At 33.6% G+C, this 27,884-nt stretch overlaps 1 protein-coding gene across 1 annotated transcript in view; it reads left to right on the forward strand.

Annotated features, from left to right (window-relative positions):
• The window catches only part of LOC143640985 (cadherin-12-like), a 76,794-nt gene that overhangs the window by 21,131 nt on the left and 27,779 nt on the right, over positions 1-27,884 (forward strand). Inside the window, exon 3 of the mRNA XM_077108461.1 lies at positions 9,122-9,375. Within this exon, the coding sequence (XP_076964576.1) occupies positions 9,122-9,375 (254 nt within the window). The remainder of the gene's footprint in view (positions 1-9,121; positions 9,376-27,884) is intronic.

The following is a 27,884-nucleotide window of genomic DNA, read 5'->3' on the forward strand; positions in this document are numbered from 1 at the left end:
TTACAGGAATGTGAAAGGCAGTCTTATGGTAAAGGTCAAGAAGACTTTGGGGCTATGGTGAAATGTAAGCATATTTCTGAAGAAAGACAGATGAACAACAACTGTGTACATTACATGTGTTCAGAAAAACTAAGAAACAATTGCAAAATCTCTCTCTAAGGAGGGACTGATGGACAAAGAGACTGGAAAGGTCAGTGAATAAAAGGAATGTTGATTGAAGACAAGGTATTCAATGTCCCATGATGGAGGTCTTGTAGGTCAGGTCAAGGACTCTGAGCTTGGTAATAATGAGGGGAGTTATACGTAAATCACCTCTGTTCTAATAGAGTCAGTTTACTCTGTATGCTTTGAGGAAAATCAGACTTAAGCAAGTAAGACTTACTTAAGTAAGGCTGAGAAAAGCCCAGTGAAAAGATCACTGAAATTAATCCAAGAAACAGATTGAGATGCTCATAGAAGTAAAGACTGTGAGAATTGGTGATTCTGGCTAAATTTAAAGAAACAGTCAAAACATATTGTTATAACTATTTTTATCATGTAGAAAATTACACCAAACAATTCAGTACTTACAAAGCCTGACAGAATACTTGGAGTCACTTTCAATGTTGTAACTTGCTGTGATCTCTAAATAAGGATCCACCAGGGGCAATCTCTACCTAGTAACCTATTCTGTTGAAAAAAATGCAATCTATAGACTACATCTATTAAATCTAAGAAGTAAGTATTGCAACACAATTTTTGAATTATCTAACATCTACGTGTTGGATTGCATGAAATGTGCTTATGTACATATACATACACACACACACACACACACACACACACACACACACATATATATATATATATATATATATATATATATATATATATATATATCTTTATCAAACATGGTGGTATGATTTTATGAAAAAGGAATAATGAAAAAATATTCAGCTGAATAAAGTTCATGGAAAACTCAAAATAAATTAAAATGACAGCTGTATTTAAAATACAGAATCCTTTTGGTTAAAGCTCATGTAATAAGACTCTTCAAGCATTACATGCAGTAGGTTCTCAGAAAACTTTATCTTGCACTTATTATTGGTCTTTGAAGAATGAAATTAGAAAAAATAAATGTGAATGTAAACATCAACAGTAGTATTTTAATTTTCCATATGATCTTAAAATTATTTTTTGACAGTTTCTCATTTTGTATCACAGCATAGAATTGCAATGCAAGAATGATGAATTCCTACATAAATCATATTTTTAAGTATACTAAATACATTTAGGAAATCCATAAATATATATCCTACATATGAATACATAGCTGCATTTTAAAGATGAGTTATTTTAAATTTTTGGCTGACAAACTTTTAAGCAGCAGTAGAGGAATGAAATAATATATTCTTCAATTTAACAGAGCTTCTCTTTTTTTTAACCCACTTAAAATACATTCAAATGCTCAATGTTCTGAAGCACATATTTTCAATGTTGTTTTATCTTCAAAATCTTTTATTTAGTTTTATTTTACTGTGTACTTCTCTCTTTTTCCTCTGTAGGGTGAGGATATATAAAAATGAAACTCAGGTTTATATAAGCTGAGGAGAATGAAGAAAGGTGTCATTTCACTGTATTACGTTGAATTCAGAGTAAAGTTAGGAAAATTTGTAAATCTCTCCAAAGCACACAATACTGGTAAAAACCCAAACCAACTCTTACTCTACTCTTGCATGTTACACTGAACAAAGTATACACAAATTAAAATTCTCTTATGTGTTTTTGAATAATATACAATACCAACACTAGAAAAACTAGAATAATGCTTCTGAAAGTTTCAATCACATCTTAAATCTAGGAGCTGGGATATATTTGCAATGAGAAAATCAGCTGTTTTAAATTCAACAAATTTCTTATATTTAAAAGACAAATAAACTATATCTTAGTAATTACTCCCTATGAGAAAAATAAAAATAAAATATATACTCCTTGAATATAAAAATGAATAGGAATTTACATTAGTTAAAAAACTCTAAATGGATAAATATATTGAGAAACACTTTGGTTTGCTTGTTACTGAATGAAAACTTAGGTAATTAAAACAGTAGAGTGAATACTTCAGTTATACAAAGAACAGTTTAATATCCTGCAGAATTTCAGAAAGAGTCCTGTACCATCTCTATAAAAATGTCTGTTAAGAACTACAAAGTAGTGGTGGCATCTGTTTAAAATGAAGAATGATGAAGTAGTGGCCTATTTACTATAAAATAAGTAAAACATTTTTTGAAATTAAAAAGTTTAACCAGTTTGATGTTATCTTAGCAGATTTTTGATTTTGAACTTACATAACTAAAGATCACATTAAATGTAAAGTAGAAGGATTTTTAAATAGGAGATGAAATATTTGACTTTTCAACAGAACGCTTTTATAAATAGACTGTGGCCTCAATTGGTTCCATTGGGCATCTATATTTTATATTTACTCATGAATCAGTAAAACTCATTAATTTTATCATTTTATATGACTGAGAATTATTTCCACACTATATGACTTGGTAACAGCACCATCATGTGGTAAATTTTAGAATATCTCTTAGGAATAAAATGAAAATAAATTGTAGACTAATTTATATGCTCAAAAAAATTAATAAAATTTAAAAATTCTATTTTTAGTAACTCTGACATTCCTAATTTCAGAGAAAGGGGTACTCCTTATGTTGTTTCTACAAATATTATGTTCCTGTTTTTTTCCAAATATTTGTCTTTCTCTTGTTTTTTTTTTAAATTTCTAAACCTTGTTTATATTCTTTAAATACCTTGCCCAACTTTTCTTAATAGATTCAACTCTAAATTAACCCCGAATTAACAAAACCAAGGCCAATTTTTCTACTGCTTTGCAGATTTTTCTATTTGAATATTTCTTAATGCTTTTTTCAAACTCAAAATGTATAAAGCCATATTCCTTCTTTTTTCCCAATAAACATGTGACCTATCTTATTTTTGTCCTTTCTAGTTTTTTTAACAAAAAGTCCAGAATGCTTCTTAGGTTTCTACCATTCCCTTAGACCTTTGTTTGCCAAAAACAGGGCATGAGCTTAGCCAGTGATTTCTTCTGAGCAGAAATTAATGTTGTGGCTTATATCCTTCTTTAATACTCCCTTCCAACACTGCTAAGTATTTGCCAGCTTCACCCCTTATCTTCCTTCAGGAACTCCTTCATCCTGTGAATGAAGGGTGGGAACTACATCTGATTATCTTACTTAGACTTTTATCTGGTCCCCATTGCTGGAAAGGTCAAAAGCAGGCTGCATATTTTATTTTACCAGCCTCTGTACACACTGTCACACACATGTACAAGCTCCTTTTCACCCACACCAAATTCACTGCAGGTGTCTACCTGAGTTGTTGAGCTGTTCCACATTCTCATGGAAGTCTCTTGCTCACAGGAATTTCAATACTTTCCTGTTACTTAGTATTATCTCCCTTGCTTATCATCAACGGTTTTTTTGAGCCCTTCTTCCCAAACTGGTTGTCTCTTACTTTATTTAACAAAATTTCAGCATTTCTGCAACAGCACTTATTGTACTTATGACACTCATTTATGACATATCTGATTTTTCTTATTTGAAGTCCTTTATCGTGTTTATGTTTTGTCCTGTTTGTTAAAGAAAATCTCTAAAATATATAGGGTATTAATGTTTTGTTGGATAAGACAAAAAACATTTCATGTTCACTTACGTACTATATAAAGTTCAAAATATTTTGCAAAGTATATAAGAAAAGTAGTGTTTTATTGATTTCATTAATGGGAAATTTGAAGTGCATGGAAGAAGGATACATTTTTCAAAATCACATGGCTTATTTTCAACTATGGTATATTTTGAAAAGCATATACTTTCATTGCAATGAATAATGATATGTGACAAAAAAAAATAACTGGCCTCTCCAGATAGGAATGATTTATACTGTACATGTATGTGACACATATATTTCACTTAAGCATTTATAATACTTGATGAAACCTTTTGTCATTTTATGAAAATTATTATTGACAATGTGTAGCAAGAAGCCCTGACATTATTGCCTTTGTTTTGATTTATTTTGTCTTTGTTACTAGATTTGTTCCAGAAATTATTGTCACTAAAAAACAGACGTTGAACTAATGTCCATGGTCTTTCAGGTACTTGCTAAATGACCGTCAAAATATTTTCAGTATTACAAAAGACTGGAATGCAATAACTTTGCAAAGAAAAACTAAATGCATTTTAAATAAGTAGTTCTGTTGTAATATTTTTAGAGATAAGTTGGATGTAGTGTTTATTTTATTCTTTAAATAAAAATGGCAATTTTTTAATTTATAGTTATATAATTTTTAATTGTATAAGAAATACTGTGAACACTGTCAAAAGTAAAGCCTATATTTAAAATATCCACATTTTATTTTGTTGCATGCTTCTTCACTATAGGGACTTTCTCATGTGGTACAAGAACATCAATTATTCATCAAATCTTTGATTATTTTTAGTGAAATATTGAATTTAATTCCTTCTTCACTGGAGATTATATATATATATATATATATATAAGCTTTCCCATCTCTTCTCTCAGAGAGGAATTGACTTTATTGATCATAAAATTAACTCATGGAAAACTTGACTTTCTTTCAAAATAATATGTGTTCTGAACATCTTATCTTTATTGTTCAGCTGGTATATAAACTTGCTTTGGAAGAGTGTTTTTCTAATGTATTTTCATCACGGTTCAGTCTGATTTAAATCTGTTTTCTAACTCCTTATCTTGAAAGGGACTAGTACATTTTGTAAAACATTACACTCCTCGCTCATTTGTGTCCCTTCACAGTTTTCTATTCTCTTGACTGTGAAGACCTACAAAGTGATTGAGTACAGCCTTAATGTCAAGGATACATTGTTTTTTGTTCATTTTTGGAGAGTTCCCTTCACTGTGTTGGTAAAACTGATAGATGCTCATCATGAAAACTGATGCAATAACATTATAGATGGGAAGACGGCTAAGCCACATCCCTGGTCCTTCACTGTCGGCTTTTCAGGCTGAATTGAAGGTGTGGGTTGAGGTTGCAATCTGATACAAGGTTGGAACTCTTTACCAAGCTAACTGGTTGCCTGCAGAATTAACTTTGCTGAGGTTTTATGATTGTTTTGTTAATTCCTGGCTGAGATCAAGTCTCAGTCCTCATAGGTATCCTTTAGGCACTTGCCACACTGGCTCCTGTGCTCACATATTCACTTGCTCAAGACCAGCCAGAGAAGCTAGGGATATAGCTCAGTTGGTAGAGTGCTTGCCTTGCATGTACATGGCCCTGGGTTCAATTCCCAGCACCACCGAGAAAAAAAAAAAAAGTCCAGCCAGAATCATTTGCACCATTTGCTAGGTCAGACATCTCCAAAATGTGTCTTCAGTCAATGTCAAATGATTAAGGGCCTTAGTTCTATATTCATATTAATTTTTCCACAGAACTGAACAAGTTGACAAGAGTAATATGCCATTTAATTCACAAGTCCCTCACACTAAGGAGCAGAATTATTACATAAAATGGTTGGGGGCAATGGGGACAAAAATAGGGAGCATCTCAGAATTCTGTCTGCCACAGCTTTTCTTTTCCAGTTCTCATGTATCTGTAATTATAGGTACCTGTTTCCACTGAACATTATCTGGAAACAAGAGGAGGCCTAAAAGAGCCCAGGGGGTTATTCTGATATTTAATATTAAAAATAGCTTATCCTCCTTTTAAGTGAAAAAAAAATTATTTGTCACTGAACATTTTATGTATATTTAATTATCTGGACTTCAGCAAAGAGTAAAGAAAGCAATGTAACAAAAAGAAGTAAAAGGTGATAATTTGACCCTTCTCTCACTTTGTATACCAGAGAGAAACTAAATATGCCATTCTCCAATTCACCATAGTCACGGTCTTATGTAGCACAATTTCCTATATTGTGAATTGTTTTCCAAAAGTTCTGATCTTACTAATCTTTTGTTACAGAAAAATCCAAAGAAGTTGCTCAGTTAAACTCTCTTTAGTCAGTCTTTTTCTTATTTTTCTAGAAAGGCTCACTGAATTAAATATGCCCAGAGCAATGTCATAAAATTCTCAAAGTACTGTGTAAAAAATAAATATTTCAAATTTATTTAATCCCATCAAAAATAGAACCAATTTTCTAGCAATTACCAAAAAAAAAATCTTTTCTGTTCTATAATTATATCAAATGTTAGAATTTTTTTTCGATTACAAAATCTCCCTCCAAATATGGCTTTGGTCTGTCAGATGGGTGAGTACAGTCAAGTAGAGATGATTGGTGATTCTTTGCTCTTTCAGAGTTACACCAGTTTGTGAATTTGCCTAAGGGTCAGAGTCGTGAAGAAGTCCACATAGAATATAATTGTGGCATTTCTCTTACAATTTTCTCCTGTTCTTTGATCTTCGTAGGAAATAACTTTTTGGTTGCAAAAAAAAAAATCTAAATGTACAAAAAGGTTCTTTCATCTCACTCTCTATTTCCCTCACTGCCAAATTCTTACCTGTTGTGATAGGCCAGGACTTCTTTAAAAACATACATCATGTCTTATCTCCTAACAATAAAAGTAAAATTAAAAAAGCGAAAAATGTTTCAGAAGTCTCTTTCTGTCTCTGGCTTGAAATTGGTTTACCAGTAAAGAGTCAAGTTCATCCAGACAGATGTAATGTATTATTAAGAGGGAAAATAAAACTATATATACAATATATAAGCTATATATACAAATATACACATTAGTACAGATAGTCAGAGGCATTTCAACATCTAGAGGAAAATTAGAGATGGGAAACAGTTGGTAAGAATGCCTACATTTTAGGATAGCCGTGGATTTGGAGCCCAAAAGAGAGTAAGTCTGAGCTGGAGCAACTCAGTTTGCTTTGAAATCAAGGACTCCAAAGTTGTTAAAATTAGATTGCTCTAAGATAGATGTTAGGGTTCACTGTCAGGAAAATACATTGTTTAACATTTATGGAGCACTTACTTTTTTACATGCAAGAAGAACTTTGTATTTTCTTTAATTTGAATTAGCCAGTGTACTCTTTCAACTTACTTTTTTTTCTCTTTTTTTCAGACAACTACTATGGTGTTTTAAATGAAATTTATTGCTTCTTCAAACTTCTCCATTAGACAACATGCCTTTATTCTATAATTAATTGAATGCTGAGAGAAAAAAAAATCTTATTGACCTTTGTACCTTTCTGTTTTTCCAAGGGGATATCTCTTGCCTTGCCAGAACCTTTTATATTTAACTAATTCAGTGCTGAAAGTTTTAATTTGTTATTTGTTTCTTCCTTTTTCCAAATGAAAGTTATTGTTGTAAAGAATTTAAATTATTACTAATTCACTACTCAGAAACTTACATAATAATCCTAACTTATATTCACCATTATAGTCCTTAATATATAAAATATGTGTCCTGTCTTGTTTTGGTCTTATTTATTCGAAACTGTTCATTCTCACTATTTGTACTGATTTCTTCTTATTGCTTTAAATAACATTTTGACATATTTTTCTGGAAATTTGCTGTATTTTCTTGAGTCTGATTCCTTTCTCAAAGCATGAGAGTCAAGCTTTAGATGGGTCAAAATATCATCATGGGATTATCCTCTATCTATGCTTTCTTAGATATTTCATTTCTGATCATGGGACCAGTGGCCATATTGTCAATTTTATTTCTATTTGTTTTAAGAGAAATAAACATTTCTAACAGGAAAGTAATAAAAACTGAAAGAAATCAATGTTATATGTTAACAGGTATGACTAAATTATCAGAAAGTCAAATCAATTATTTGCATAGAACAAAGATAAAAATAGGAATAAGAATATAATGAACTTGATAAAATGAAGGGAATAATTAAAGGGTAATAAATGTATGTTCTCATGCATTAAAAATATTGTGAGGAGACTTACTTGATGCATATACAAGACTTATAACTGATTTTACCATAGCAGATTTCATTGAATTGTGAGAGTTTTTAAATACATAAGTGATTTTTTTTCTCTTTTTCTCAGAAAAAATACATAAAATAATACTCATGTCTTTAAAAGTGAAAATAAACCTCCTTTAGTTTCCTCTGGTGTGCTAGATAAAGGAACAGATGCTGTCAAGGCAATTAGCAAATCATTGTGGTCACACTATAGGGAACTGCTTTAGCAAACAGAAACTTAAGGGTCCCCGTATTCACTGTTAATGTTAAATTTGTGTTGTCTTAGTTTTTCCTTGGAGATTAGAAGTCTGAGTCATTACACTTAAGCTTATCACTTAACAAAGCAACATAGTAGCACCATATTTCTGGAATATAGCATTTTCAGTTACTTTCATCATAAAACTAACATTTACAATGAGGGTGAATGTAAATAGTAGCAAGTTAAAATTGAGCATTACTGAAAATCTGGAAAATGACTTGTATGTTTTTTCCAATGCCTTCTTTAATTTGTTCATATATGTCGGAAGCCTGAATTCTTGGTGATACTTACTGACAATGCATGGGAGAACCAGTATTTATATGCAGTTCTGAGAACACAAAAGACCAACACTCTTCATAATTACCATTGTGTGTGATTTTGAATCTTGATACAAATGTTTTCTAATAAAATGACTTATTAATTCATAATTATTTAAAAGGAAATGATACTAATGTCACAATAGGAAAAATGAGCTTAAAAATGTGCTGTTATGCCAAATTTACAAATGGAATCTAGAAATTTTCAATTATACAATTCCATTTTTGTTCCATTTCTTTATCACTGCTTGCTTCCACTAGATGTCAGTATTGGATAAGATGTGAGAAGTGCTTTCCTTAAACTATTAACTGATTTCAAACTGCTTTTATAAAATGTGTAACCCCTATCTAGTATGTATGCTCATAAGTACATTATGTAAATTTAATATGTGAAAAAGATTATGTTTATGAGTTACCCAGAAAGTTTGACCTTGTGCTTTACTTACACACTAATTATAAAAGTGAGACATTTCAAAACCAGTATAATTAATACCAACTTGCATTGCTCTGAAATGATGCTCATGGTTTATGCCACATTCTATACAAATGTAACACTTCAATTTGGATTTGTCCTCATTACAGCCTTTAGATTTTGAAACGAAGAAGGCATATACTTTTAAAGTAGAGGCCTCCAACCTTCACCTTGACCACCGGTTTCACTCTGCTGGCCCTTTAAAAGACACTGCTACAGTGAAGATCAGTGTTCTGGATGTAGATGAGCCTCCTGTATTTAGCAAGCCACTTTACACCATGGAAGTTTATGAAGACACCCCTGTCAGGACCATCATTGGTGCTGTAACTGCACAAGACCTGGATGTGGGCAGTAGTGCTGTTAGGTAAGAATAAGAAATATTTTCTTTTTATGTGTCTTGAAAACAAAACAAAAACAAACAAATAACAATTTTATGATCAAAAGTGCATCATGATTCACATATAGAATACGATGCTAGAAATTATATATAAGAATAGAGGAAATGCCGTAGGATTTGGACAAAACATCTGTATCAATCCTCCTTGCAACATTTACTGCAGATAAGCTATTGGATATGTCACACAAACTAACAAATCTCAATTTTTAATCTATGAAAGATTTAATAAATGAAGTTCAAAGAATGATTTTCCAAATTAGTTAATTTAAGACACTTTCACAGTGCCTAGAATGTAGCAGCTATGTTATAATTATTTTAAAATTTCTGTCCCCAAAGTTAGTGTTTAAAAATGGATGGTTTTGTCATTTGCGATTTGAAAGCGATTTTTTTTCTTATTGTAATGACTTTTCATTCTGAATGTGAGATTGAGACAATGGAAACACATTTAGTCAGTCCAAGAGTAAGATGAATTAAGGAATTGCCCAGAACTCAGACTTTGCACGGAGCTCTTTCCTATGGATACTTCCTCACTAATCTCTCTCTCTCTTTCTTTCTCTCTCTCTTTCTCTCTCTCTCTCCCTCCCTTCCTCTTTCCCTCCCTCCCATAAAGCTATAACTTACAATAGCACTGTGGAAGGATGATAAAATCCCCTTTCCTTACATTGATCCTGCAATAGGATTGAGACTTTCTCCCATATTCTGTTGTTTGCTAACTGACCTTACACATCTTCAACTCTTGAGAACAAATAAAGAACAGCAATAAAAGCTATTTTGGACCAAATTAAAAAAACATTATGTATTCTTTTAGAACAAAAATACTCTATTGATATAGAGAGGAATAAACATATCTCTTAAGATTTTATGACATGTGGTAAGTAAATACCAAAAAATTGTGTCATGTATTCAGTGGTAGAAAGCACATCACTGTAGATAGCACAATCTGAAGAAGTGGTTTAAAAGCATGTATTTTTTTTATTGTATTCATCTGAATCTATCCCATGGGGTGCTCAGTCAGTCTAGGCTGTAGTCTTAGATTACCACAGACTGAGTGAATTAAACAATAAACATTTATTTCCCAGATTTCTGGAGGCCGTAACTTTCAAAATCCAGGTGCCAGCAAGTCTGGTATCTGGTGAATATTTAGAAGATGTGGTCATCTTCTTCAGTGGTCATGAGGCAGAAAGAGACAGAAAGTTCTCTGTGGTCCACTGTTTATGAGCATGTGGGCCCCACTCACACAGCTTAATCACCACCATCTCTTAATACCATCATATTGGAGATTCAGATTTTGTATCATGACTTAAGGGGGTGAGATGTTCACAAGCACTATGTCCTTAACATTCCATTCTGACATATCAAGATTCTTGTCCTCACCTTCAAAATGTGTTCATTCCTTCCCCAGAGCTCCCAAAGTCTCAAATTATTCCAACATAATCATTTGAGTCTAAAGTACAAAGTCTAGCTAAATAATATCTTAACCAAATATGGTTGAGATTCAAGGTAAGATTCATGCTGAGGCAAAAATGCCCTCCAGCTATGAACCAATGAAACCAAACAAGTTATGTATTCCCAAAATACAATTCTGTGACCTAGGTCAGACATCACCATTCAAAAAGGGAAAAGCAGGCAATGCAAAAGTGATGACAAGTCCTAAGTGAATGTGTACTGCAGCAGGCCAGACTCCCTTCAGCCCTAAGATTTAAGAATAAACCTTCTCTCGGTCAGTCCTCTGCCCTCCTGGACCACTGGGGCAGAGCTCCAGGCTTTTGCACTCACCAGGGTGCTAACATCACCCCTACTCCTGAGCAGGACTCTACACATGCTGTTGCTCTCTATGTTGGCCCTACCCATGTAGGAAGGTGGCCTCCCAGCCCTCTATTTGGCATCCTCACCCTTTGGCTCTACAGGCATTGATATTGCACTGTGAAATCACTGGGAAGGCAGCCATGACTCTAGCCTTAGGAAGGTTAGATTATGTTGGAGTCCTTTTTTTGAACTAAGGAAAGCACATGTTCTCAGTTGAAGGTACTGTAGGGCTTTGGAAGTCTGCGAGCCTTCTTTCATTTTTCTCACTGGTTTCTTCAGTCCTTTTTGGCAGAGCTGCTCCTGCTGTGATGACATCTTTACTCCTGGCTTTTGTTGTTATGGTGGTTAGAGTCTGTTGCTCACACCCACAGGAATCCCTTTATCAAATTAGTAGTCTGCCAACCCCTACTGTGCTCTTCTCAACACACTTTCTCATGTTTTACTGTATGGATGAGCTATTTCCACATTTTAAGATTATGATTTCCACTGGCTTAACCATTTCATCTTTAGTTAATCTCCCTCCATGTTTTGCTGTAAGTAATTGGAATGAACCAAGTTTCTTCTCCAACACTTTGTGTAGAAAACTCAGCTAAATAGTAAGTTTCACACCTTGAAAGTTCTATGTTCCACAAAATGCTAGAATATGAAGACACTTCCCCAAGTTCTTTGATCTTTGATAATAAATATTGCCTTTCCTCCAGTTCCTAGTATGTTCTTTTTTTCTCTCTGAACTTCAACAGAATGGTTTTACCATCTACCTTCTACAACACTTGTTGGTGATTTTATACCTGTTCTCTAAGTAGACAGAAACTTTCTTTATACTTCTTTTCTTCTTTCTGTGTCTTATGCAGGATGACTCTGAATGCCCATAATTTATAGAAATGCAAAGGTCCCTAATCCCATCCATAAGGGTTTCACCTCTGAACCTAAACACTCCACAAAATGCTGACCTGTAATACCATTACATTGCAGGTTAAAACATCAATATATATACAAGGGGAGCATGGCCACTCAGATCACAACAGATTCTTTATTTTCTATAGCACATCTGTGATAAGGACAGAACTCTAAAAGAAGCACATCTGTCTCACAAAAAAGGGAGAAAAATTATAGTAATGAGCATACCTTACTTTTCAGGTCAAGTACTGGCCAGTTTACTCATGGGGCTCAGGCTGTTTTTCTGCATGTCAACATTGCAACATGTTTCAGTTCCAGTTAATCTAAAGAGAATGAGTAGAAAATGCCTTGCAAACAAAATTATAGTTTTTTTTTAATAAATGTGTAAAGCTATTAAAGAAATACTGAAGATTGTAACAAAAAATAATGAAAACATTAAAAAAAAAACCACTGATTAAAACTCCATACAGTTTAATAAAAGAGAATTGGGGTAATAGTCCAATTGCATATGTCGAAATCACATTCAATTTTTTAATTGTTGAATTACATGATGATACAAAAAACATTAACAAAAGTTGTCCTTCTAATGCAGTACTTCAAAACCCTTTCACACAGAAAAATTTAAAGATTATATAAGTAGAACACATCCTTAGGTAAAGGGACAGTTTCAAACCCAGGAAAATTGTCAAATTCATGATCCTGGTATGAGAAGGAAAAGAAGGATACATTTCAGAGAAATTTTCCTGCACAAGAGGGCTTTCAAGTTTCATTGTTTATGTCATAGGAGTCAGGGCAATGCCACTTTATTTTAAAGTCACACCCTAGTCTTTCTTCTAATGAGTAGTGCCTGCTTCCAAGATGAAGATGGATCTAATTGATTCTGTGAGAGTTGTCAGAAGACAGAATTGTTTTGAAAACATGAAACTGGTCCATGTTCATGGAGTAAACAACAAACTTGAATCATGCCAGTTGTGGAAATATCCTGTTGAGTCATCTTCGTTTGGTATAAAAACAGGTTTGCTCACTTAACAATGATAGTGAAAATATGTTCTGAAAACTAAATATCAAATATATAATTATTTGACACATTAGGGTACAATCTATTTGTTTTTTTTCTTTGTTTAATATCTTTTAACAGTGTTACTATGAAAGGTAAAATTTAGTAGTGTTAATCTTTTATTCTGGATATTTTATTACTGCTATTATTATTATCATTACACTCAGCACAGTAAAGCCAGAAGTAATACCATCACCAAGAACTAAACCAGCTTCAAAGAAAGATTGGCTTTGATTTTCTGCCTGGCAAACTTACCACACAGTTCCCTAGTAGTCTTAGTTTAATTTGTAAATATTTTCCCCTTTGTTCTTCCAGCCTTTGCCTTTTAATGCTCTCTTCTTCTGCCCCTAGTATTGTCTACCCTTTGTGGTAGAACATGTTACAATAAAGGTCATAAAAATGATTTCTAGTGAGTCAAGTCTGACTGCAACATGTGTACCTATTACTAGCTACTTTTTTAATACACAAGAAATTAATCAGATGGGCAAAAATACACATTTATCCACAAAGCACATGTGGGAAGAGACACAAAAGTGAAGCCAAGCTTCCCATATGGCATGCTAAGGCAACAGATAAAATTTATTTTAATTATTGATAAAATTGGATGGGAGATACTACATGTTCAAAAAATGTCCATTCTATTTTTTTATCTTCCTTAGCAGGAATTTTGTGATGATTAAAATAAGTGGTGGTATAAAATATTTCTAGATTAATCTGCCACATTCTATGAGCTGCATATGTGATTTGTTACTTTTCCTTCAGCATATAAACTTCAGAAGGCCAGATACTGCTCTTCACTGGATTTTTATCTATATATCTATCTATCTATTTATTTATATTTGGAGTCAGGGTTCTACTATGTTGCCCAAGCTTAACCTAAATTCACAATTCTTCTGTATCAGTCTTAATAGTAGCTGAGATATGATCACAATCCACCAATCCCCTCTCTTCTGCATTGGTCTTGATGAATCCCACATACCTCAAACATTAATGTTATAATTTGTTCTAGAAACTTCACCCCATGAAGCAGTGGTTCAGAGGTAGGGATTTTTGACAGTGATTAGAGCTAGAAGATAATTGGTGGATTAATATATTTAATGGAATAATAATTTGAGTGGATTATTGGATGGTAACTGTAGGCAGATGGGGCATAGCTAAAGGAAGTCTGGTTTCTGTATTGTATTATATATAATATGATACATATATTATATTATATATGTAATTATAATATATATATATATATATATTTATTTATTTAAAGAATATATGCACTATAAGAATTTGTTTTATATAAAGATATATGGTCATGATCCATAAAAAATGTATTGTATTATATTATATATATTGTATTGTATATAATATTATATACAATACAATACAGAATGTCACTGGAAGCCTGGTTCTTGAATTGTATTATATCATATATAACATCATATTACATATATATAATTATAATAATATATTTGTCTCTATGCCCTTCCTCCCTCCCTTTCTCTTCCCGCCCCTCATTTCTGACTGCCATAGGTTTTGTGACTTTCTTCTGCTACATCATAAGTTTAGAGCAATGGAGTTGGCCAGCTATAAACTGAAGTTTTGAAACTGTGATCCCAAAATAATTTTTTCTACTCTAAATTATTCTTGAGAGTTATTTTGCTCACAGCAATACACAGCTGACTAATACAATTACCTAGAACATAGGGGTAGATAAATAAATATTGGTTAAATTAATGACTTGATTTCTATATTATAAACTACAACCAAATAGCAAACTATTCATTTATAAATATTTTCTGTATGATGCAAAAATCAAAATGATTAAATATTTTGTTTACAAATATAGAACAATACATGGGAAACTCAGTAATTAATTAATAGAACTTGCTTCTAAGAAACACTGCATATATATTTTTTATGGATCATGACCATATATCTTTATATATAACAAATTCTTGTAGTGCATACACTCTTTAAATGATTCTAAGTATATATATATATATATATATATATATATATATATATAATTAAAATTCACATTGCAAATACAAAGTAAAGAGATAAGGCTGGAGTTCTAAAAAGTATTAAATATTTTATCTTAATAAATATTTTATAAAGTTTTATAGGTACTACTTTTCCTTAAGATCACAGTATCTGAATACTGTGATCTGAATCACATTATTTTAAAATAAAAAGTGGTCATGAAAACAGAAATAATTCTCCTCTACTAACTGATAAAATATAATACAGGAAAAACTTACTAGAGTCATAAAACCAACTGGACTCTAGAAAAGGAAGTATGTTTCAAGTTTACAATAAGAAACATATAGTGTGTTGGTTTCTATGCCATAAACTATTCTTCATGGATTATTTTATTAAGTTAGGAAGAGCTAACTATTTACAATAGTTGAAACTAATTTCCAGTAAAAGATATATTATGAATTCTTACATCACTTGAAAACCTGCAGAATCAAATGAGAAGAAACAACTCCAAAAATGTTAAATGAAAAACATAAAGATATTGTTTACAAATATTGGTGGACCAAAGAGAAAAAGCAGACAGGACTTGATTTGAAATACTTCAAAGAAACTCAAGGCAAACAAAACATTAAAGGGGACACTAATTTAGAAACTGCAGTAACAGCTGAATGTGTTAATCTCTGGGGAGTTTGCCTTATTTGAATTTGTCACAACTATGCTACCCTTAAGATTTAGGACCCTCAAGAGAATTATTTTTCTGAAATTGGTTTTTGTATGAAGTCTACTTGCAAATATGCTGATGGCATATAGCTTTTATTAACTGCATTTATAGAAGCTAAGAACAGATAATCATTTTACACAAAGGGAAAAAAAGAGTGGGGGAGGAAATTAATTTTTCTGAGAAGAGATTGATCAAACTTCCTTTTGCTATGACATTAGAGCATAAGTTCTATAAATATAATATCAAAATCCTCATGTATGTAAGCCCTTAAGAAAAAAAGGCCAACACACACACACACACACACACACACACACACACACACACACACACACCTCTGCTTATGATAGATTTGGAAAAATGCCCTTTCATATATTCATAAGCATATGCATTCTACATTTTATTAATAACATTGCATTACATATTAGGATACATGTTTTACTTCAAAAATATTAACTTTGTATATTGCATTTAAAGCTTGTTCAATAAAAGTATTGAATCAAGTAGGTTTTCACTTGCACATTTTGGGGGTTATTGTTAAATAGTACCATGTTAGTCAGCTCTTCATCAAAGTCACAGAATACATGAGAAAAATAAACTTAAATGAAAGATGACTTATTTGGGCTTACGATTTCAGTTCACAGATTCTTGGCCAAGATGCTTTTGACTTGTGGCATCTCAGTATCTTATGCAGGGGAAAATTGGAGCATAGAATGTCTGTCCACCTCTGGGTGACCAGAAAACCAAAGAAAAAAAGTCCTGCTCTCACTATCCTTGTCATAGCCTTGCTCCCAATGATGGAGGTAACTTCCTTCCGCTATGCTATGCCTCTTAAATGTTCTTCCAGTAATTTGGAATTGGCAATGAAATATGCATATCATTTTGGTACCTGTGAAAGCAGAAGTCTAGGATGAAGGAAAAGAAGTGGAGTATAAGAAATTATTTTAGTGATAGGGAATGTGATTTTTTGAACAATAAAAAAGTGGTGCTAAATCATGTCTTCATAATTGTTCAAATGCATTTTAAAACTTATCAGTGATTTGATTTTCATAACTGTGATCTCACCTAATCACCTTGGGTAACCATTGCTTGTAAACTCAGCAGGAACCCGCCCCTGGGAGACAATAAGGTATACTTGTTGTAGACATGCTCTTATCATGTTATTGGTCCTTCTGAATCTTGCTCATATACCATATTTCTAGTTGACAATACAAAATGACAACAACACTCTTACAAGAATGCATTGCTTATTTTGTTTTCACTAGGAAAAAAAAAATTCTGTTCCCTCAAACCTTATATTCAAATAAGGATTTATTTATATTGGTAGCAAGTGCCTATCAACATATAATGATATCATCATATTTAATTTCTACTAGTTCTGGGATGTGCACATGTCTCACATCACACACAATAGAATAGCTGATATTATTTTACAGAGAGAGAAATCAAGATACCAGAAGATCAAATCATGTCTTCAGGAATGATGGTAAAAGATTTGAAGAAATACAGTTAGATCCCCAAGTTCTCATTATTATAAGCCTTGGAACAAATAGCCAAAGAATTAGCTTTAATTTACAAAGAAATTTTATTTTAGTTTAGTAATACATTCAATTACGCAGTGTCACTGTAATGGAAAGGATGGTGATTTATTTCAGAGGCCAACCTGTTTTGCCTTAGGTAACTCTTCAGGAGTTCTGACCACCCAGGTGAACATGGGATGTATCATGGACCTGAATTGCTATGCTTTCCTTTTGCTAGTGGTTCAGGTTACTTGCTTTATCTCCAAGTGCTGAGGGAGCAAACATTTAAAAAACCCTTTCCATTCTCTTTCTTTTCTTTTCTATCTTGTGTGTGTGTGTGTGTGTGTGTGTGTGTGTGTGTGTGTGTGTGTGCAGGGTGATGGTAACAGGGATTGAACTCAGAGGTACTCAACCACTGAGACACATCCCCTGCCCTATTTTGTATTTTATTTAAAGACAGGAGTTGCTTAGTGCCTCACCTTTGCTGAGACTGGCTTTAACTTTGTGCTCCTCTTGCCTCAGCCTCCTGAGCTGCTAGGATTATGGGCGTGTACCAGAACACTTGGCTCCATTCATTCTCTCTATAATTTCTTCAGTTGCTTTTGGAGAATAATTCTTTTGTCACACTAATTTGAAATTATGTATGTATGTGTTTGACATATAATAATTAGTTATTTTAAATGCATAGTAAATTAATCATCATATATTTTCCTGAAAAAATACTGTAACAGTCAATAATCATTAGAAAATTAAAGAAATTAGTCCATGAAATAATCTGTCATAAACCATTCAATGAATTATTAGAAAGTGAATAATTTTAGTGTAAATTAACTAAAGAGTACACATGTCTAGTTTTGTAGGAAATCAAGCTTACTTAGAAGAAATAAAAGAAATAAAAGATTCTTTAAAACATAATATAAGCTTTTAAGACACAAATGGAAAATTGCTTTAGATAAAATAGCAAACAGATTCAGACCATTTTGCTGTGGCTCCTAGAGACAGTAAATAAAATTAATGATGACCTGAACAAACATATACTACTTCAAGGCACTAATATGAAGTAGTTATGATGAAGCTATCTGGAAAGTACTTCAGGATAAGTATGTTTAACACTCATTGATATAAATTAAGAAATTCCATGTCTACCCTCTAGCCTGGATATTGTTAATAGGAGCAGTCAGATGTTCTTATAAAATAATACAGTGCACCCATGTAAGTACAAGGCCCTATGACTGAACAGGGAACTCACTGATGAACTCTAATGAAAGGAACTTCTTATGTACTCAACAAAACAAAATACAAAACTCTTGTTTTGCTATTTTCATTTTTTGAGAAACCACCATTAACATCAATTCAAACATGTAGGTTAGACAAAAGAAATAACACAGGAGGATTTTGTAGGAAAGAAGTGATGGATGTCACTCATAAGGACTTGAGGACCCTTCATAGGAACAACACGAGCAAAGGCAAAATGTGCATTTAGTGCTGCAGGGAATTCAGAAAATAGCTGGATTGAATTGAGAACCACGGCCCAATGAAGGACGCATAAGATCCAGAGTCAGAAATATTTCTAGGGATGAAATGCCTACATTTATTAAGCACATTCTTTATTTGTATTATCAAACCCTGCTATCTGTATGTTTCAATACATAACAAAACTGAGAATCTGTGTTTTATATTCAAGACATCAAGTTCAGAACCCAAGCTCAGTATTGGTGTAAACCACATTTTCCACCATTACAGCAAGCTGCTTCAAGGTCTCAACAAATTGAACAAAAGGTCACATATAAAGCTCTGGGAACAGATGATGTTTTCTTTAAAGAAAAAAAAAAATCTTTCTCTGAGAGTATCTAAAGACAAAATACATGGTCCACATAGAACAAGAGAATGGCAGAGTACAGGGGAGTCTGAACACTGACATGTACATGTATCAAAAGTTTCACAGTTAGAATACAATGTGTGACTGTTTAAGAAAAAAACAAACAACAAACAACCACCACAACAACAACAAAAACAGGCCTGTCACTTTGGTGCACAACTGTAATCCCAGGTACTCAGGAGGCAGAGGCAGAAGGATGGCAATTTTAAAGCCATTCTGGACAACTTAGTGAGACTCTGTCTTAACTTAAAAGGAATGAAAATATAGTTCATATAGTTCAATGGTAAAGCATCTCTGGGTTCAATCCTCAATACCAAACAAAAAAAAAAAAAAAGGAAAGTAGGAGAAAATTAAAGAAAAATGAATACATAACAAATATAATTTTAGGGTCTGGGGATGTGGCTCAAGCGGTAGCGCGCTCGCCTGGCATGTGTGCGGCCCGGGTTCGATCCTCAGCACCACATACAAAGATATTGTGTCCACCGAAAACTAAAAAATAAATATTAAAATTCTCTCTCGATTTCTAATATATATATATATATATATATATATATATATATATATATATATATATATAATTTTATTAACACATTTTATATTTATACCTCTTTAGACACCTATTCTAAGCATAATACTTATATTCAAATGAGATATTTAAACAAAGAAGTGAAACATTTCTGTGTGTGTGTGTGTGTGTGTGTGTGTGTGTGTTACTCTCTAATACTCTCTTGAACCCAGGGTGTTTTTACAAGGTTTCAATGAACTTTCTGGGCTGGCCTGAAACTTACAATCCTTCTTCCTTAGCCTCCCCTTTCACTTTGTCCCACGTCCCAGCAAGAGTGCTAACTATTTAACCATTCTAACTTTATAATGTGTTTAGTTTTTCATTAAACATCTAAAACAAACAATCAACTATCCAAACTGAGATACAACTTTAAATTTATTAAGAAAAAATTAAAAATAAGGAGAAATATAAGATAAAGAAAAAAATAAATGAAAGAAATAAAGATCTCAGTGTTTATATGAACCTTTTTAAACTTATGTTTGCCTAAAAAGGTTCATATAAACACTGAGATCTCTAAGAAAAAAGTTTAAAGCTTAATTGTTATTGTTAAGGAAGCAATTACACTCTGAGTGTTGATGTATATGGCTGAAGTTTTCATTAAAATGTTTCTGCAAATAGATTCAATTGACTTTCATTTCATTAGCTGCCCAAAGACAAAAGCAGCAACAACAACAATAACAACAACAAAATATTAGCAACTTAGAGGAGATAAGAATGAAGAGATTTTGATATATAATTATTACCTAAACAAAAGACTGTTTTCTACATTGACCTGAATTATTATTTTTACATTTTATTACCTAAGTATAAGATGTAATAGTTTTAGTATAGTTCAATACCATCAAGTACTTTTTACAAAATGTTTTGAGAATTAGGACAGGGTCAAAGTTAGCATTTCCATTAACTCAGACGAAGTTATTTAGGTAAATTAAAAGAAACAATTTTAAGGGGAATGCTTACCTAATGAAGAGAATAAAAGTTTTTGAGGCATTTCTAAAAACTCATTTACAGAGAAGTAATAAAAAACTGTAGTCTATCAGGTAGCCTTCACAGGTCAGGTTACTGTTTTAGTTTTTTTTTTAAATTTATTTCTATTCAATTGTTAAACCAGTTTTCTTTGCAATAGTCATTGAATAATTGTATGAATTGTTTTATATATCATAAGTATTTAGTTTTTCATTTAAATCTCAACTATTATTGAGTAAGTAGAAGATGGTACAAACATACTTTATTGTTATGTCTCTTGTTTATTGAAAAGGGTATGTTTAAACAAATTATAAGTTCAGGTTACACTGCTGGGATTAGTTGCAAGTAAATATCAATCTATCCTTAGATTTTAATGAAGACTCTTGGAAACTCAAAGTGTGTGATTGTTGTCTCTAGAAAGGTGTATCTCCTGAAAAGCCCTTCTATATTTAGAAACTATGCAGTGTCTTCTTGGAAATGTTCAAAAATTATAGTTGTGGTTTCATTGTCAGTTAGATCATGGCATTTTTTTTCTGCTACTGGTCTCCCAATTGTTATATTGGGTAAAATATCACAATAAAAAATGATAGCTCTTGTTCAACATTTACTCTTTCATTGGGCACTGGATTCAGTCAGTCATGTGAAGGCAGGGCATCAGAAAAATACTAGTCTGTATAAGTTTCAGCCATATTCCAGAAGTCAGGGGGCTTCCTCATAGGAAAACATCCAGAGAAAAGGGTACCAAATCTCACCAGGGGACAATCTAAAAACTGGGTGACATAAAATGGTGAATGAGAGCCAAACACAGAAACCATTTATAATACAGAGCCTGAGAATCTGTGCTCATGGTTTGTGTTTGAGAGATTTGTGCGGAGCTTCGTAGTTCAGGTATTTTAAAGTTGAAGATAACGTATAGCATAACTTGATGCTAGAACTAAGCATAAGTTTGTGGGTATGGAAGTATATTTTATCTGGAAATTAAATGAAATAATGTTGACAGACAGAGGAAAGGGAAAACACACACACACAAACAGACAGTGCAAGTTGACACGTGTGATTCTGGGTCTAAGCAACACATTTTATCTTTTTAACAAGACAGTTACACAGTCAGGTACATATTATTTTCCAAATTTTGTAGAAATGAAGAATAGTGTGCATTAGAAAGAAAGATTCCACACCTAACTGTAAAAAGTATGAGTGATATTTTACATCACTCATTCTGTCCAGAAAACAAGTGTTCTTCAAACTATTTCATTGCATTTCAGTAATAGTCAATTTATGCAGTGCACTTATATGTCAGTGTCAGACTGAGCAAAGTAAATGAAATTTGCTTACTATGGTAACAAGATACAGGATGCTGTAGACACATTATTATTTATTTAGAGGTTTTATTTGTTTTGTAGACTGAATTTAAGGCCTTGTGCATTCTAGGGAAGTACTATATTACTGAGTTAAGTCCTCAGCCTGACATATTATTTTATGCATACATTATACAAATCATTGAATATTTAATATGTTGTCAAAAAAGTTAAAATGTATGTAATTAACTACACAAAGTTGTATTTCTGTTTGAATCAAATTTGTAAATTATGACATGTCTCCAAGTATTAAGTATAAGTAAAATGGTAAATTTTTATTTTGTCTGGGAATGTGAAGTTTTTTCTGGGATTTAGAAATTTGAGTATTAACGCTAATAAATTCTTCTGCAAATCAGAAAAATAAATTGGTTTTCCTGAATAAAACATGTTAAAATGTCTTATTGCCTTCTAGTGGAAATATTTAGCTGTCATATAAACTGGAATAATTGTTTCTGTGCATCAAATTAAGTGCAAAATATAAGTTGCAAGTTGTCTGTGGAGATTACTATCCCAGGCAGTTGGTAACAGAAAGATGAACAAAACTAGTCTCTACTTTTAAATAATTTAAAAGGCAGTGGGAAAGAAAAGAGATTGAATCACCTACAGGAAATATATACAAGCTATGTTATCTTATTTGGAATCTACCGTATTAATTGAATATTATTGCCGGGGTTCGGCTGCAGCAAAATAACCTGAGGGTGACAAGGAACTTGTGTAGACTGATACAGCAGGAGTGGGAGCCATTATTTATTGTAGGATAGGAGCGGTATATGCACATTCCACACAGCTTATCTTAATTAACATAAATTAGATACAGCAGTCAACCAATAAGGAATCTCCACACTTAATGGCTCGCTGGAGTTACTTCACAAACCACTCCCTCTGGCAAAATGCCAGGCACCATCTTGACTTGTTTACAGACCCTAACATTTCCCCCTTTTGTTTAATTTAAATAATGACCATAGTGGTTTTTACACAAACACCATAAATAATCTGCTACAAGCAGAAGGGGAGGATACAAAATGCCACAATACCAAGCCAATTGATGGCTCCATGCAAGGAGCCCTTGGAAAAATAATACCAGCAATGACACTGTTAGCAAAGATATTGAGTTACAATTTGTTGTAGATTACAGTTTGTTGTCTCAGTCCAGGTAAAGCAGTGTCTCAATAGATTAACTCACAGTTCAGGTAAATCACAGTCCAGGTTAGTTCTGCAGGCAGCGAGCTTAAATCACAGTCCAGGTAAGTTCTGCAGGCAGCTAGCTTGATCCGAAGTCTTGTTTGGTTCTCAGCAACACTGGAAATTCTTCCACCCTCGTCCTCACTGGCACTGGGACAAAGGCAGGAACTCCAGCAATGATGCTAAAGAAAATCCTGTAGTATTCCAGCAGGTGCTAAGAAAACAACCTTCTGAACAATTTAGTACATTATCTCAAGGTTTTTTTTAACATTTGAAATAAGCCTTAATATTGCTCATTACTCATTAGCTTCCAGGTGTGGGGGAACCATTGTAGGTACCGGCCTTGGAAATGATCAAACTTCAGGGATGCGGGCCATCTTCCACCTGCAGCATCCCGGGCAGCCCCAGATGAACCCAGGGAGAGTCCGGGGAGGGTTCTGGACTCAAACTGCCACTGGGCACAGGGAGCAAGAGCCTGTGAGACTGTGCCTCTGGGTCAGGTTTGGATTTGGGTTCTCGCAGTGGCGTCCTGCTCCCCGGGCCGGGGGTCGGGGAAGAGCCTGCTGCCACCGGTTGGAAAGTCCTTGCTGTGCCATGACCGGCTCACGCACATGGCAGCCACCATGCCACGCCAATTCACGCACCCTCCAGTAACGAAAAGTATTCAGTAATAGCCTTTTGCTGCAACATTTTTCCTGATAATCCTTGCTCCTCTGAACTTTCTTCTTTCTGACTAGAGTTCCTGGACTTCCATCAACACATGCCCTAACTGCTCTTGGTTCCACTGGGGTGCCTTCTTCTCTTAGTAATTTACTTCTCACCCCTTCCATATTTTCATCACAAAGACAATACAACATTTCAAGACAAAACAAGACACAAACATACTGTATCAATCTTCTCCATTTTCTCGAAATGGCCATTTGTCCTCTCACCCTATCTGTCTAGGGACAAGCAGATTTGCTCCCTTCCTATCTATGGACAGGCAGCTTTTTTTTTTTTTGTCACTTACCCCCGAGTGTCCTGGGGCTCCCCATATGGGCCACCATCTGCTGGGGTCCGGCTGCAGCAAAATAACCAGGGTGTGACAAGGGACTTGTGTAGATTGATACAGCAGGAGTGGGAGACGTTTATTGTAGAATAGGAGGGGTATATATACATTCCACACAGCGTATCTTAATTGACATAAACTAGATACAGCAGTCAACCAATAAGGAATCTCCACACTTAATGGCTCTCTGGCGTTACTTCACAAACCACTCCCTCTGGCAAAATGCCAGGTACCATCTTGACTTGTTTACAGACCCTAACATATTACATTGCATGGAAGAAAGATGTTCACATTTCCAAGATGAGTAGAGTCTCAAATAATGAAATATTTTAAAAATAAAATGCAGGCTAAGTGCAAAATAAAGGAAGAAAAGAATTGTAAGAATTGATGGAGATTCCACTTAATGAATGGCCAATGAGGAACTCTGCAGAGGCCTTTCTTGGTAAAACAAATAAACAAATAAAAATTAAAAAAATTATGATCAAAATAAAAAACAATTATTTACTGTCTCTCATAACTTTTCTAAAGGCTAACAGCACAAGAGGAACTATTTACTCAAGTAAGTCAACAAAAACTTGTGAAAAGCAACAGACTTTGGCAGTGGACCCAAAGCCACTACCTCCCTCCTTATTATGTCCCAGCTACCTTGGTAGAAATGCCTTCCCTGGGTATTTGTGGTTGAAGAGACATGTCTTCCCTCTCTTCAGTAGCCAATCAAGAGATAATGGTTTGCTAGGAGGGTCAGGCTGCCAATATTTCTCATCCCCTCTACCTCCAGGTTTCAGAAGCTAAATTTCTAGTGAGTGTGACTAAGGGTCCAGTAGCATCTCTCCTCCAGTCAGTATCACACACAGCTGGAGGTTCTACCCCAGTGAGACTAATAATGTGGGGCCCAAACACCCTGAACAATGAGAGGCAGAACAGGAAGTCCACAGGCTGCTGTCTACACCCAATGCCTAGAGCACTGGCTCAGAGAATTTGCCCAGGCTGAAACAGAGTCCTTGAGAACCCAGAGATCTGAAGCTCTTCTCCAATTACTTGCTTTTATTAAGCCTTAATAGACATATTTCATAATTATTACCATGTTTTATTAGACTTGTGACATAGATACATAAAGGTTGGTGTAAATATGTTTATACCATATTCAATAAAAGCACATAGATATATAGGAGCAATATTTCTAGATAGTACTGGAATTCAGTTAGGGAATTTGAATCTGATAAGGTGTATATGGTCAAACCTCAGAATAGGTATAAGAAAAAATAAATCAATGAAAAAAAGTATAAGGATTTATATTACAATGCAAAATGTTCACTTAATGAAAAAGAAAACAGTAGAGAAGGAATAGAGGAAAAAAGAAACAAAACTTATGGAAAAAAATAAACTGGCAAATGCAGATTCAATATTAATTCAAAGACCTTATATGTAAAAGGAATAAACAATCTAATCAAAAGGCAGAAAATATAAAACTACATAAAATCTGATGAAACATGATTTGTATGATTATAAATTTCTGGTAGCAAAGTTATCCAATTTGAGTCCTTGGTTCTGTGCAAATGGCCACGCATTTTTTTTCAACATTTTGTAGCAAGTAACTACACTAGGCAACCTTACTTCTTTGGGCCTCACAAATGTCTCAACCCTTTTTTGTATAGATAACACACTTATATCATTTTGCAGTATATCCCATCTTTCCCTTAGTGAATCTGATACTGTGGGACTTCAATGATCATAGATAGGGGAAGGGCTCAGGGATATTGATCTTGGAGAGCTGAGAAAGTTTCTTCCTATCAGACTGGGCCTGCCACGGAGTGTGGGGCAATATGAAAGTGGGTGAAGTGAAGTCAGTCTGTAAACACAGATTAATTGACCCTGAGAAAACATTTAGTCAGTGACCTTTCTTGGTAAGGGGGTCTCCTTCTGCCGCTTAGCATAGGATTTCAATAAAGGTTAGCTTTTTCATTTCTGTGACTTAAATATCTGATAAAAAACAATTTTATAGGAGGAAAAGATTATTTGAGGACTCACAGTTGCAGGAGTCCTGTCCATAGACAGCCTGTTCTATTCCTTAGGCCTCGAGGTCATGTAGAACATTATATGAAAGAGTGTGACAGTGGGAAGCAGCTCACATGATGATGAAAAAGAAAAGAGAGAGACTCCGTTTACCAAATACAAAATACATACCCCAAAGACATCCTGTGTCCTCCGTACACACCCTACCTGCCTTTAGTTACCACTTAGCCAATTCCACCAGGGGACTAACTCACTGATTAGGTTCAGACTCTCATAACCTCATCATTTCTTCTCTAAACCTTCTTGCATTGCTTCACACATAACATTTTGGGCGATACCTAATATCTAAACCATAAAAACGTTAAAGCCACTAATTTTGACTTGTAGTTTCCCATAGGCTGGGCATCAGAATTGCCTAAAATTACAGGGAACACACCTCTGTTTATTTTTACTTTATTCTGAGATTAAGTGTGTGAGTAAGTATTTATTTCTGGACTAACCAAATTGTTAACATTAACCCTCAACAATATTGGGACAAATTAGTTGTCTTTGATTTTGGAGAAACATGTTAATATTTAGGATCCAGGGGATATAAAACCTGTAAGGTACTCTCAAATATGTCTTTTAAAACATTAATACATGTGTGTACATGAAGTTAAAAATGAATGTGGAAAGTATTATCAAGTAATATATTGGAGAGGTATTCTAAAATGTTCTTAGAAATGTATGATGAATTTAAATTTAAAAATAACATAAAGTAGAAGTTCTTGTCTGTCATGTTGGAGAGTACCTAATATAAATCATGCACCAAGGTCTACCTACACAAGAACAAATGACTTTTAAACAGGAGGCAAGAGAATGTCTTTTATCATTAAAAACTCCTCAGGGACAAAATTATTTTATTCCTTGACCCCATCACAATTTTTATCCATAAAAATGAAATTTCCAGAAAATTAAACACATAACAATATATACACATAGAGTTAATAAATTTAAAATATTTTCTAAAAACTACCACATTCTTGCACAACATTCATGATACCTAAAATGAATGAATTTTACGGATGAAAAGGGTGAAATTTTTAGCATATAAATTATATCTCAATAAAGTTTATGGAAGGTGAAGTACATTTTAGCAAAGTGGGAACTTACTGGAGCAGTTCCAAAATCGCCCACAGTGTGTACTATTTCCTGAGGAAACCCCTTATAAATGTTTACAGTTCTAATATAAACATATTTGCTTTAAGTATCTGAAATCTGTGTTTATATATGTTCTCTTCTTCAGTCCTACCTATTTCCTCAAAACATAACAAGGAATTCTGTCACCCCTGCACGTGTCCATTTCTACCAATTTAAAGTCAGCTAATGTATCTTGTGTCTTCTTTGGGCTGCAAGTGTCCCTAGTTTTCCTCATCACTCCTCAAAGCCTGTTGAATCAAGTCTCTTTACAACCCTGCTTACTCTCCGTCTTTTGTCAAGATTTTGGAGATCCA

The sequence above is a fragment of the Callospermophilus lateralis genome, unplaced genomic scaffold (genome assembly GCF_048772815.1).
Source record: "Callospermophilus lateralis isolate mCalLat2 unplaced genomic scaffold, mCalLat2.hap1 Scaffold_82, whole genome shotgun sequence".
Lineage (NCBI taxonomy): Eukaryota > Metazoa > Chordata > Mammalia > Rodentia > Sciuridae > Callospermophilus > Callospermophilus lateralis.